The following is a 13,424-nucleotide window of genomic DNA, read 5'->3' on the forward strand; positions in this document are numbered from 1 at the left end:
ACTAGAGGTACTGTAAAAGCCATCAAAGACATTCAGAGCAGTGCTGTATCTGAAGCTATGGTGTGGCTGAACTTGAGCTGGAAAATTCACAAATAAACAGGAGAAGGACTTTTTACAATAGCAAGTAGTGACAGGACAAGGGGATATTGCTTCATACAAAAAAAAAATATTGGTTTAGATTAGATATTAGGAAGAAATGCATTACTGTGAGGCTGGTGAGACACTGGAAAAGGTTATCCAGAGAAGTTGTGGATGCCCCATTCCTGGAAGTGTTCTAGGCTGGATGGGTTTTGAGCAACCTGGTCTGGTGCAAGCAGTCTCTGTCCACAGCAAGGGCATTGGAACATCTCTAAGTCCCTTTCAGTCCAAACCATTCTATGATCTCAACAATGTAACAAAGAATATTTGGATTACCAACATAATTATATTATCACAATTATATGGGCATAACAAATGAAATATAATTTCCTAGTCTCATCTTCCTCTGGTTAAATAATCTAAATGCTCTGACACTGACAAAATAATTCTTCTCCACACCAAATTTTGACCAAACTCTGTGGCTTTTAGACTTCAACACATATGGATGATGGTTTTGACTGTTCCACTGCACATGCTTAATGATATCACAATAAGCAATTTGTTAAATATACCTGGAAACTTGGGAGCTATCTAAATCCTTCTCATGAGCTAAGAAGGTCTTGCAATTTGCATTTACTGTAGGATCACAGCACCAAGACAAATATCCTCTATTATTTTAGAGGAACAAAAGATCAAGATTTCAGTAGGATTATAACTGTTTTCATGGAACAAAGGGCAAAATATATAGGCCTATTATGGACTGGCAAACCAATTACCAGCTGTGGTACAGGTCAAGTAGCAAAAGCAGGCCAAACTATTGGACACTGCTTCACTGAAATCAATGGAAAAGAGCAGCTTATTCCAGTGATAAATAACATGCTGTAAGTTTCAATAGCATTTTAAAAAAGGGTTTAATAAGAAAACCTTTCACTGCAGTGACCAACAATTACATCGCGTAACATGCGAGGGAAAATGTCATTTGTCACAGAGAGGGAAGGTAGGAATGTAGATCTGAATTAGATTGTGAAATGAAGGAATGCGTGCAGTAAGCATCCAACAGACAACTTGGCTCCTAACTGAAGAAGAGTAGGAAAAATATTCTGATTTTTAAACCCCGGGAATACTTTAAATTATCAGCTATTTAAGAAGGTATTCCATGTACCTGGAATATTCAAATTTGCCATGAATGAGCAAGCATTCAGCATTTTGTGATGCCTGCACTCCCTGTCTGGTGCACTGAAACTTGCTGGCAGCCATCCCAGAATCTTTCAAGAAGAGTGCATGGACGTTTGCAGTAATTTATTGGCCACTGCTTGCAAGCCTCCGAGAAATAACATTAAAATTTTAACTTCTTGCTGGACCATTTTAAGTTATGACAATTAAAAACTATTGTTAAGGACATGGTGAAACTTGCCTGATCTTGGGAACTGATTTGGCAGTGAACAGCAGAAACATTCTGTGAAGACTCATGGTTTGACCTCACTCTTCCCCTTCTAGAGAGCAGTGTGGCTATGCCAGCAAGTGTTTATTTATTTAACTTGTAAAGCTGTCACTGGAGAGAGATGCTATTGCAAGAATGTCCCACCTGATTAATTTCCTCTGATAGCCAAAGGCTTCTTGTGTATTATTTCCTAAAAAAGAAAATGAGCTTAGAGGAAAGGGTAGTCTTGTAAATTACCAGAATGTATCTATCTACATGTGCTCCTGCTTCCAAGGTTTATTTATGGGAAAACAAAAAAACCCCCTCTCCATTCCTTTCTAAAAACAACTCCTTTCTTTGGGTACCAGTTCCATGACATTTGGATTTACTTCTATGATGAGAAACAGTGGCCTTGTTATTTTTCCTTTCTTTCTTCATTTGTATGGAAACTATTTCACAGGTGGAGATTTTTTTTTAATTAAAAATTATTACTCAATGGGAGGTAAGAAATCAGAGACAACAGCAAAACATAAATGCAAACAAGTATGTGGGAAAAGTTAAATAAATAAATTGGTGGATGGAACTGCTTGCAACAGTATCTCTTAGAAGCTCTTCTAATACTATTAGCCAGATAAATTCATGCTTTCAGAAATTTAAACTAGGATGAAGATGCTTTCTTGAAACATGTCTGAACTGTCCTCATAACTCTCCAGAAGAACTGAAACCTGTTTGTGAAGAACTTCAACATAATTTTGAAGCATGGATGCTTACTTCTTTACTTGTGTTCTTGCCATGAACAGTATTAAATAACCCAAAAGTGATATCTTTCTGGAGATGCTTAATATTTGTAATAACCAAATTACTATGACACTGAGATCATCAATATATTACAATATATTACAGAAATGTAAAAGGAATAATTTTAAAATAATACTTTTTTTCTAACAACCTAGGATGAACATAAAACTGAATATTTATACTTTCAGAGTTTCTAAAATGCAGAAATTGGTTGCAAACCTTTATGAGTATATTTACAATTGCAGAGGTTATTTGAAATAACTATCATATTTTCATTGAAGTGTGCACCATAGTTTACAGCTTACAAAAGGCCTCTCATTTCAGAATTGTGAAAATCCGAATGTATCTTCTCCTTTCTTTTCTGTCCTGTTCTGCCATCTGGATTGCACTGTGATTTTATGGTCAGCTTTCACTGGAGTGGTTAACAGCAAACCTTGCTGAACATATACAGAATTAAATATCAAACTTCATGTGGTTATTAGTGAGACACATTTCATACCAATATCTCACTTCAATAGTAAGAAATGCAATAGAAATTTCAATAGAAATGCAATTTTGGTTTCAGTAGAAAGAAATGCACTTAACTCAATAGAATTGCATCGATATTGTAGAGGTGTGAGATCAGATTTTGTAGACTGAATAGAGTTACCATAAATATGGATTTAATCCACACACTCTTCAACTTTCAGGTACTTGCAAGAGGTATCTAGGAAAAGACTGATCTGTATATGCATACATTATTGTGTACGAAAACAAAAAAATCATCAAATCCTCTGGCCTGAAAAAGACTTTCAAACATCAAAAATACAACTGTAAATCAAGCACTGCCATAATAATCTCTAAACCATAGCCCCACATGCCACATCCACACACCTTTTGAATATTTCCAGACATGGTGTCTCCACCACTTTCCCTGGGTAGTCCATTCCAATGCCTGATGACCATTTCTGTGAAATTCATTTCCCTAATATCCAATCTAAACCTCTCCTGTTGTAAATTCACGCTATTTCCTCTTGTCCTGTCACTTGTAGCCTGGGACAGACGACCAATCCCAATTTGGCTGCACCCTCCTGTCAGGCAGGTGCAGAGAGTGATGAGGTCCCCCTGAGCCTCCTTTTCTCCAGGCTGAGCACCCCCAGCTCCCTCCCTCAGCTGCCCCTCACAGCACTTGTGCTCCAGACCCTTCCCCAGCTCCGTTGCCCTTCCCTGGACACACTCCAGCCCCTCAATGTCTCTCTGGCACTGAGGGGCCCAGAACTGAGCACAGGATTGGAGCTGTGGCCTCAGCAGTGCTGGGTACAGGGGGACGGTCACTGCCCTGCTCCTGCTGGCCACACCTGGCTGATCCAGGCCAGGATGCCATCGGCCTTCTGGGCCACCTGGGCACACTCTGGATCATGTTCAGGCACTGTCAACCAGCACCTCCAGGTCCTTTTCTGCCAGAGAGCTTTCCAGGCACTCTGCCACATCCTGTAGCACTGCCTGGGGCTGTTGTGACCCAAGGGCAGAATGCAGAACTTGTCCTTGCTGAGCCTCACACCATTGGCATCAATGCAGCAATAACGGGAAGAAGCAAGAATGGAGCCAGAGACTACTTTTAAAGAACAAAAGGTTCTAAACCCGAAATTTAAGATATGAAAACCTATTTAAATGCTGAAAACTAGATTTTGGGCTTTTGTTTGTTTGTTTTTGTTCAGAGAGTGGTTCCAGAGAGACTGAGCAGCCTCCATGCTTGGAGATATTAAAAACCTGACTTGACATGGTCATGAGCAGCCTTCTATTGATGGCCCTGCCTTGAGGAAGGGCATTTAAGTTCCTGAGGTGGCCTCCCACTTAATCTATTCCCCGATTCTGTGAGTTTCAGTTACGATAAAATACTGACTTCTTATTTGCTTGACCTTGATAGTTGTAGATTATTAATTGGCAAATTAAGAAAACACACCATTTAAACATCATTTATCACCTGTCCCTGCTACCAAAATTAGTACTCAGCAACACTGCCTCTCTTAGCTCAATTTTATGCCAGAGTTTGTTATGGGTAGAAGGCTGGATAGGAGTGAAAGTATTAGTGATTAATTTATACCATTTACATGGTGTGATCTGAAAATGCTGTGAAAGATAGGCAGAGATTATGTCAAATTGCTCTTACCTGCCTCAGGGCTGTTCTAACTTAGGATAAAAAAATAAAACCCAAGCTGTAAGCTGAAACAGATAGGTATCTGAAATAAATTATGATATAATCTACTACTCTCTTTGCTGCAAGGTTACCCCAGTACCTATAAACATTCCTCAGAGATCCACTCTGTCTGTTTAAAAGCCTCCAAACATTTCTAATTTAAGGATTTGTTAAAGCTGTTCCTTACTCCTCACATCCTCCAAGAACAAGCCTTTAATCTTGTCAGAAGTTTATGACTAAAATATTCTTAACTGAAATTTTTAAAAGATTTCTCTGTGGTGAGGTACTTTAGCCCAGAGAGCTGCTAACAGTCAGGAAATTTGGCCTTTAGTTCAAAGACAAAAGGAAAACTGTTATAAAACCTTTTTTCTTTTTCCTGTAACCAAACCACCACCACCAAAAAAGCCTATTAAATCAAGTATTAAAACTGTAGCTGGAAAATTTTATGCATCTGAATTTTCTGAGCACTATCAGATCAGTTTGATACCTGCAGCCTGCATAATTAGCATCAATAAAGTATCAAATGCTATTCTATACTTATGTGGTTATTTAAATATATGGGATACTGGGCCAAATAGGAACTGAGAATGAAATGATACCTGGAGAACAGAACTAGTAGAGGATACAGGATGCTAATCAGCTTCTATTAAAAACAAAACAGACCCTTCATTTCTTTTTCATACATATCTACTGGTGCCAAATCCAGCCTGGATGAATAAGGGACACAGATCATGTTCCACACACCCACAGAAGATCAAAACACTCTTGAAAGTCACACAGTGATACTTAGGTGAAGTTTTTCCCCAGCAATGGTGGTGCTTGCCTGAAATTTCTGATGTGCCAAAAAGGGAGCAAAGTAAAGGGGTTCACTTCTTGCTGAATGGGCGCTCAGGGCTTTATTACAGATTCCTTTGAAGTGCTGAGCCCAGAAACAAAGAAAGCCAACCTGTCTTGGAAACTGTACACCAGTACTGTGTCTACAGAATAACCTGCAGGTGCCTGAGGTTATTCTCCTGCTCCAAGCATAACAGCCACAGGACAGCCCACATTCCTGCCATTTACCTCTTACTCTCCAAGTCAAGGTGGGCACATAAATGACAGATGGCCTCTGCCAGATCCTGGTTCATGCCCAACAATGACCAGGCTGACAATTTAGCAATATAACAATTGTATTTCAGGGCCTGGGAACACTTCTTGACAGTTTTCCCTAATACGGATGTAGTCTATATATCCCTTTTAAGAGTAAAGCCTCATAATTTGATAACAAGTTACAAACACGGAACTACAGTTCTCTCTTGCTCCTTATAACATGCTTAAGGTATGGGGGGATGGGATCTGAGATGTAAATAAATGGCAGATTGCACAGAATTGGAATTGTGATTTGGGAATTATAATTTTAAAGTTACAAATAAGAATGCACGTGATTACATAACTTGAAAATAGATGACAACATGAGAAATCAAATAAAATTCTTAACTCCAGATCTGGTGTGAACACTACAATGGCTGTCACCCCGAAGAATCCTAACAGACCTCCTACATTTATACTGCACATGAAGGGCAATTTTGTCAGGCCCTTCAGTGCATGGTTACCTCAGAGCACAACTGTGACTTCTCACTAGTGTTTCTTTATCATTATGGCTTTGTACTGCCAGCTAAACACCCCTTTGCTTTACCATTTGATGGATGATTTGAACTAACAGAAGGAAACAAGAAACATAACCCAGAAATGTGCGCTCTGCTCAATTACAGACAAAGATGTTAAACCATAACAATGTTCCCTGCCAACATAATGAAAAACAGTGAAATGTTCACATCCTAAAAAAACCAGCTGCACATACAGGTGTCTGCACCAGATGCTTCCCTAAGCACAATGTGATAAAAGTGATTATTCCTCACTCAACAGAGAACAGTCCCTAAGCAGGGTATTTAAAGAAGGATGATAACACAGGTAATTAGGAGCCCCATGCTTTACACACAAAGCAATGCTTAAGAGGGTAAAGCTTAGAATCATATGTCTTTACATGTGGACCTGTGTTTTTATTTGTGAATTTATCGTAAAAATGGGCAGTTTTCAGTCTGATTTCTCAAGTGAGATCCTACCTGGAAACTGATTAAGGATTGAACGACACATCCCTGGTTTTAATAGGTGGCACCTTGCCCTGTGACTCCAACAGGAACGTGAGCGCCAGAATGTAACACCTGACTGATGGACTTTCCTATGAGGAGTGAAGGAATATCCTGTCCTTTCCTCTAAGTATGTGTAAGTATGTCCCAAAGTATTTTCCTACCTTTGGACTTCCTGTCATGGTAGCTCCTGCCTCGATAATGGTGCCCACTGTCTGTGTAGAGATTCTCAAGGTCTTCTTGCCAGGAGTCCGGGTTGAAGTGTTTGAGCAGATCCTCCACCGTGTCAAAGGCGGCGATGGTCTGATCCAGCGCTTCCGCCGTGAGCGTAGGGTCAGTCACTGATGGAGAGGGATAGGATACCCCCTAAGAGTGACATACATCTCAGTGTACTTGGAATAAATCACAGCACCACTTCAAACAACTGAAAACAGTTACTGGCAAGCTTGTTTCATTACTGAGAGAAACAGTTACTTCGGGCCATCTTTTCAAGTCTTTGGGCCAGGACTTTCTTACACCTGTGTTTTCTTTTTGTAAGAAGAGATACCAAGAAATTTCCAAGTAAATCCCAGAAGAGATGCCGGGAGCAAAAGTACTGCCACTGGTGGACTTTCAGTATTCAGATGCAGTCTTCAAAGGGAATGATGGTTTGCATATATGCAAAGATGCAATGAAAATGTCTTTTGAAAGCACTGTGATGGCCATGGCCACAGAAATGGAAATTCCAGTTGGTATTTCACATGAAGTAGATCAGAGACCACAGCAGAAAAAGACAAATACAAAGAAGTCCGCTAGACAATCTTTCTTTGGTCAATTTGGACAACAATTTTGGCACGGCTAGAGACTTGGAAAAATGGCCCTTTATTACCCAAGATTAAATGTATTACAAAACAAAGATTAATTGACATTGAACTGACATTTTACGAAAAATACAACTTACTAAAAAAACAGAAAAAACATGATATTTGGATCTCAGAGATGTTTGTGGGTGAGAAGCTGGACATGACCTGACAATGTGCTTGCAGCCAGGAAAGCCAAAGGTGTCCTGGGTTGCATCCAAAGCAGCATGGGCAACAGGGCCAGGGAGGGGATTCTGCCTCTCTGCTCTGCTCTGCTGAGATCCCACCAGCACTGGGGTGTCAGCACAGGGAGGACATGGACCTGTTGGAGTGAGTCCAGAGGAGGGACACCAAGGTGATTAGTGGGATGAACTGGAATTGTTCAGCCTAGAGAAGAAAAGGCATCAGGGTGACCTAATTCTGTCCTTCCAATGCCTGAAGGGAGCCTACAAAAAAGATGAAGAGAAACTTTTTACAAGAGGAGGTAGTTATAAGACAAGGTGGAATGGCTTTAAAATGAAAGAGGGCAGGTCTGGATTAGATTTGAGGAAAAAATTCTTTACAATGAGGGTGATGAGACACTGGAACAGGTCTGAAAGAGTCTGTGGATGCCCCATCCCTGACAGTGTTCACAGTCAGATTGGAGAGGACTGTGAGCAGCCTGGTCCACTGAAAGGCATTCCTGCCCACTGCAAGGGGATTGAGACTAGGTGATCTCTAAGGAACCTTCCAACCCTAAACATTCTGTAATTCTACGATCTCAGCAATGTAACAATGAATATTTGGATGACTAACATAGTAGTATCTTACAATTATAACACCAAATGGAATACTTATTTTCCACCAGTAAGGACCAAGTACTGTTCTCTGAGTGTTCCCGCTGAACTTTGGCACAATTTGACTTTGACAGAATGACTGCAGCATTTTCAGTTTTATTAGAGAGGACGCGAAACATTGTTAAAATTCTTAATTTAGTATCAAAATATTCACTTTCCTGATATCACTTTTTCCATTATCCAAGCACAAGGCTGAATAGTATGTAAAATATGCACAAGAAGAAGTATTAATTCTGAAAAACCACAATCAATTTTGTCCAAAAACAGGCATAGTATAGCACACAAATTGTTTGGTCTTATAAATTCAAACATTGGGGAGAAACCCCTAGAAACCTAAATTCTTTCATGAAAACCCAGCTCTGAAGTAATGCACCAGAAATATGCCAGTCAAAATTAATGGCTTCCCAAAATGTTTGTTTTGCCTCATCTCTCAAGTAAATGCATATGTTAAACTATTAATCTTTGTGATTAACTTCACTCAGTTAGGTCAGAATGGGAGGGTCAACTCATTTGAGTAAATTCACCCACTTGTTTACAGGATTGTGTCTTTCAATTCCTCCTATAATGGTTTTAATGTATATATATACATATATTTTAAAATAAAACACTTCTCTTTAATGGTAAGCTGTATCACACAGCGAACAATTCTTCACATTTTCCTGCATATGTCTGCTGAAAATATGGACAGTCCAAATCATTAAAAACCAGGAAGAGAAGAAACAGCAAACATTACGATAGTGCAGTCAAGAAAGCATAGCTGCACTTTACAGCTTAGCACCAGCAGCCCAAGAAGTTTCAGTGGGCCCACCTGGGATCATAGTGCCCTTCTAGTGCAGTGCCAAGGCACAGCGCAGAGGCCTGCAAAAATTCATGATCCCTTAAAAAGGAAGGCACACCGTGAAGCCTCTCTCCTGACTTCTGCATGGCTGGGACTGGAGACTGTCAGAGAGGTGTAAGTCCCAGCAGTAGAAAAGCTCACAGCAGCAAAGTGAACACAGCATTGGTATCTAAAGCAGTGCTGCAGGAGCATCATGCAGTGTGCCAACACAGGGGCTGGGGTTACAAAAGGGAAAGGCGCCTAAACACTACTTTCTTACTGAGGAGAGCTTGGTGGAGCTCATGGCAGTCCAGTAGGGAAAGATCAGCCCCTGACTGCCTTTCAAAAGTGAGAGAGATGCCCTAAGAATGCTGAAGAAACAGGAGCATAAAAATCAGGCCACAGGTGTGTGGTTTACTCAGTGCAGGAGTCTTCTTCCTACATGTTCAACTGCACATTTCACTACAGAAGTGGAGGTCAAGCTGTGAATATGCAGGGCATGTCAAACTCATACAGGCAGCTGGGATTCCCCACTTTCTTTTCAAATAAAAGCTCCTACTCAAGAGATTTGTGCAGCCTTGCTAAAACACAGAAGAAAGCTTAACTTTTTCTTAGTGACAGCCAAATCAAGAGGAATTATTTCAACATGAGATAGCCTCCTGGCAGCAACATCATGTGACAGGCCCAAAAGCAACTTCAAAGCTGCCAACCCAACTGCCTCTCTTTTGTCCTGCCAAGAATGAGGCGCTGGCTTTGGGAGGCTTTGTGCTTGTCATAATCTGACTTCTGAGATCATATCCAAAGAGGGGGCAAGAGGAAATGTAAGAAGCAATGAGGAGCGAAGATCTTCCACATTACGTATCTCCTTTGCAGTTCTTAAAAGCACTGAGTACATTTTTAATTTATTGCAACACAAAGGTATCTTTTTTTTTGTATGTGCTCTTGCCCTTAATTTCTGTTCACTTATTCTTTTCACTTTCCTATCTCTATTGTGAGCCTGACAGGCAATTCAATGTGCACCACAGTTTTTTGTGGGTCATAAAATTACTTTACATATAATGGAAACTAACCTTATAAGGAGTTAGATTTTGTTTCCTTTTTTTTTCCTGGGTTTGCTGTGATAGGTTAAGGGTAGAAGCATTTTTTTAAACTCTCTGAGAAAAAACTCAAACAAAAAACCAAGCCAAAATATAACTCTGTAATATGACCTCAGACATGGAAGAAAGAATTTGCTCACTCAAAAACTTTTATTCTGAGAGTTGTAATGTGTCTATATCCTAAAATGAGTCTTTGAGTTACTTGTGGGTTTGAGAGAAGAAACTCAGACCTGCCATGCTACCTGAGCATCAGCAGAATTGTATGTCACCTTGTCTAAGACTCACAGGTCTGAGTTTGTCCTTCTGCTTCTCAAGACCATAACAGAATCCCTGAATCTTTCTCTCTGGAAGAACTTGGATGTCCTCAGTCATTTTCCTTGGTGCCTTTGTGAAAAATTGCTCAATCTCCCTGCCTTATTTTCTCTGAGGATAAAAAGGATTTGTGGGTGCAATGTGCTGGAGAAAGTATATTTTATTAGATAGGGAATGACACAAGAAAGCCAATGAAACCGAGGTTCTGCTTCTGGTTTAGCTGTAGGTTTCCACGTGACCTTGGGCATCAGCTTGCTACCTGTAATATTTGTATTGAATGTCCTTAGCTGAACCACGTTAAAAATTTTTTTTAAGAAAAAAAACCCAGAAGCAAAAAGATGAACTTGATTTTTCAATATGAAAGGGATACTGGGTTATTGTTTGGTATATTGTGCATTTTATGAAACTAAGGATGGTAACTAACATGGCATTTACCATAGGCTTAGTCTCATTTACATACTTACCTGATGAGGGAGCCCTAGGCTTACTTTTTCAAACATCAGCCTACCATATTTTTTAACAAAATATACCATTACACTGAGGTGGTTTTCCCATGCCCACATTAGAATGAAAAATGGATTCATGTCTTTTATTAAACCTGTTCTATCATCTCCTGCTTGGCACATCCAGTAGAGCTCACCCCTGCTAACATCCCTTCTCAAGACTTTCAGCACAGTTGGTTCCAGGCAATCAGTGAATCGTATCATGAAGGGCAAGTGTCATTTGCAAATTCAAGAGTAAACACAAGTGAGATTGACTTAACATCTTCTAATTTTGGCAGCACAGAGTCTTCTCTCTACTTGCTGCCTTGATTGGACCCCTATCAGTAGAATTAACCCATATTTTATTCACTGCTCATTCACTAGCTACTCCTGGCAGCTACTGTAACAAAGGCACTATTAATAAGCTCTCTTCCACAAATGCTTTAGACATTGGTCTCATTTACCCCCATCTCATGTGTTTTAAGAGCAGTTAACAAGAACCATGACATGGCGTGGAGCAGGCAGCAAAGCACACAGAAAAGGACTGCCCATATTATGAATTCTCATGCTACTGTGCCATTCCCCAGCACTGGGAAATGGCAGAGAGGGCAGATTTTTTGCCAACGACACAAATCAAATGTAATGAAGAGAAAATTAAATTTTTTTACTAGCTTACTTGGGTTTTTTTCTTTCTTGATTTTTCTCCCAAGCTGCAATTCAGTGAATATGGAGTAACTGTACCTGACTTCAGATATAATATTTTATTGGAAACACTTAAAAAAAAATCTCAGTATTGACAATGAAATGCCAGATCCATTTTCCGGCCAGCCTGCATTACATGTGGTCTTCCATGTAAGTTGAGACATTCAATGATTGATTAAAAATTTAGGTTTGTATCTGGTATTTTCATACTGGCAGGATGAGTTTGAAAACAAGAAATATTTCCCAATGGCTGTCTCATGTGTTTACAACAGCAAAGGGCATATCCTGAATCTTTTATCCCTAAAACCATACTGTTTGAGTCCAGTTTTATCAGTTGGATAGAAACTTTATTCATCTTCTTTCAAAGGTGAATATATGGTTTCTCTGTACAGATGCCATTTTACTGACTTGGATTCAAGCCTCTCTATCAATCCATTGACGGGCAAAACAGTGAGAAATTACTTACTGAGACAGAGCTTGTGACTGACTCCCAGTTAGTTTCTGAGGCTGCATGCTGGAAATCATCCTAAGGGGAGAAACACACAGGAAAAATCACCATTAAGGCAATATCCTAAATTAATTACAAAATCTAAAAAATTTTTCAGCATTCAACATCTGTCACTTTTTCCAACCCTTTTTAATGCAAAAGTCCCTTGCTATGTGTCACTCCTCAATAAAGCTACTTCCATTCAGGTTCCTCCCTTTTCAATGTTTATAAAATCCTTGTGAGCTTGCTTGGACAAGAATGGATGAATATTATTATTGTTATTGTTTTTATTATTATTATTATCATAATCAACCACAATAACAGTAATAATAATAATAATAATAATAATAATAATAATAATAATAATAATACCAACCCGATCTATGCTGCTTTGCATAGCAAGACCTCATCTGGTCAAGGACATTACATTCATCTGCCAACATAAATATTAAACAACATCTCTGTATGTTTACAACCAGAGTATTAATGCAGTTGCCAAACTGATCTGTTGGAAAGAATGTGAACATGCTAATTCCCTGGTAGTACTTAGTCCAGGTGAAAAGCGGGATAATCTAATCCATCTCAAAAGTAGTCCTAACATGACTGCACCGCTTTTGGTACTTGTGCTGAACAGTACATGATCATCACTGCACTATGTATTGTTACATCAAAAAACCCAGCCACAGTACATTGCGATTAAAGGTGTCATTGCACAGAATCTTTGGCATTTATGATTAATTTGAGCACAGGGATGGGATTCATAACATCTATCTTTGGACAACTATGAAGCTAACATCTAAGCAAGTCTTGTTTCCATTTCCAATCAACTAAACCTGGCATTTCTGGGGTGCAAATCATCTGATCTGGGTTAGAAGCTTTACTTGGGATGACAGGGCACTCTGAAAATGCATTTTTGTCTCCATTGTCTCTATAAAGGGAACCTGGGAGGCTGATCTTAAGAAACAGATGTCAAAACTGTAGATATTGACATGTGGTCACATAAATCCCAATCCACTTGTCTGACCAGTGATGAGCAATCACTACTAAATAATGAAGAAGCCATTTCTTTAACCTTTTGGCAGCTTTATTCATTTCCAATTGGAAAACTAAACTGTGAAAAATGGAAAAAAAAAAAAGCAGCATTACAGAATGGTTATTAAACACACACATGCAGTGAATAGCTAATGATCAGCATGAATATGCAGGTAAGGAAAGTGGACTGAAGAGACAGCATACCAAGATTTTAATTTCTAA

The 13,424-nt window shown here is 39.4% G+C and overlaps 1 protein-coding gene across 4 annotated transcripts in view; it reads right to left on the bottom strand.

The window, feature by feature from the left end:
- Positions 1 to 13,424, bottom strand: part of PDGFD (platelet derived growth factor D) — a 137,749-nt gene that overhangs the window by 18,049 nt on the left and 106,276 nt on the right. For all 4 annotated transcript variants that reach the window (XM_005482579.4, XM_014264022.3, XM_005482578.4 and 1 more), the window contains 2 exons: positions 12,150 to 12,209; positions 6,763 to 6,964 (listed from right to left, as the gene is read on the bottom strand). In XM_005482579.4, coding sequence (XP_005482636.1) covers positions 6,763 to 6,964; positions 12,150 to 12,209 — 262 coding nt within the window. The remainder of the gene's footprint in view (positions 1 to 6,762; positions 6,965 to 12,149; positions 12,210 to 13,424) is intronic.

This window comes from Zonotrichia albicollis, chromosome 2 (assembly GCF_047830755.1).
Source record: "Zonotrichia albicollis isolate bZonAlb1 chromosome 2, bZonAlb1.hap1, whole genome shotgun sequence".
Taxonomy (NCBI): Eukaryota; Metazoa; Chordata; class Aves; order Passeriformes; family Passerellidae; genus Zonotrichia; species Zonotrichia albicollis.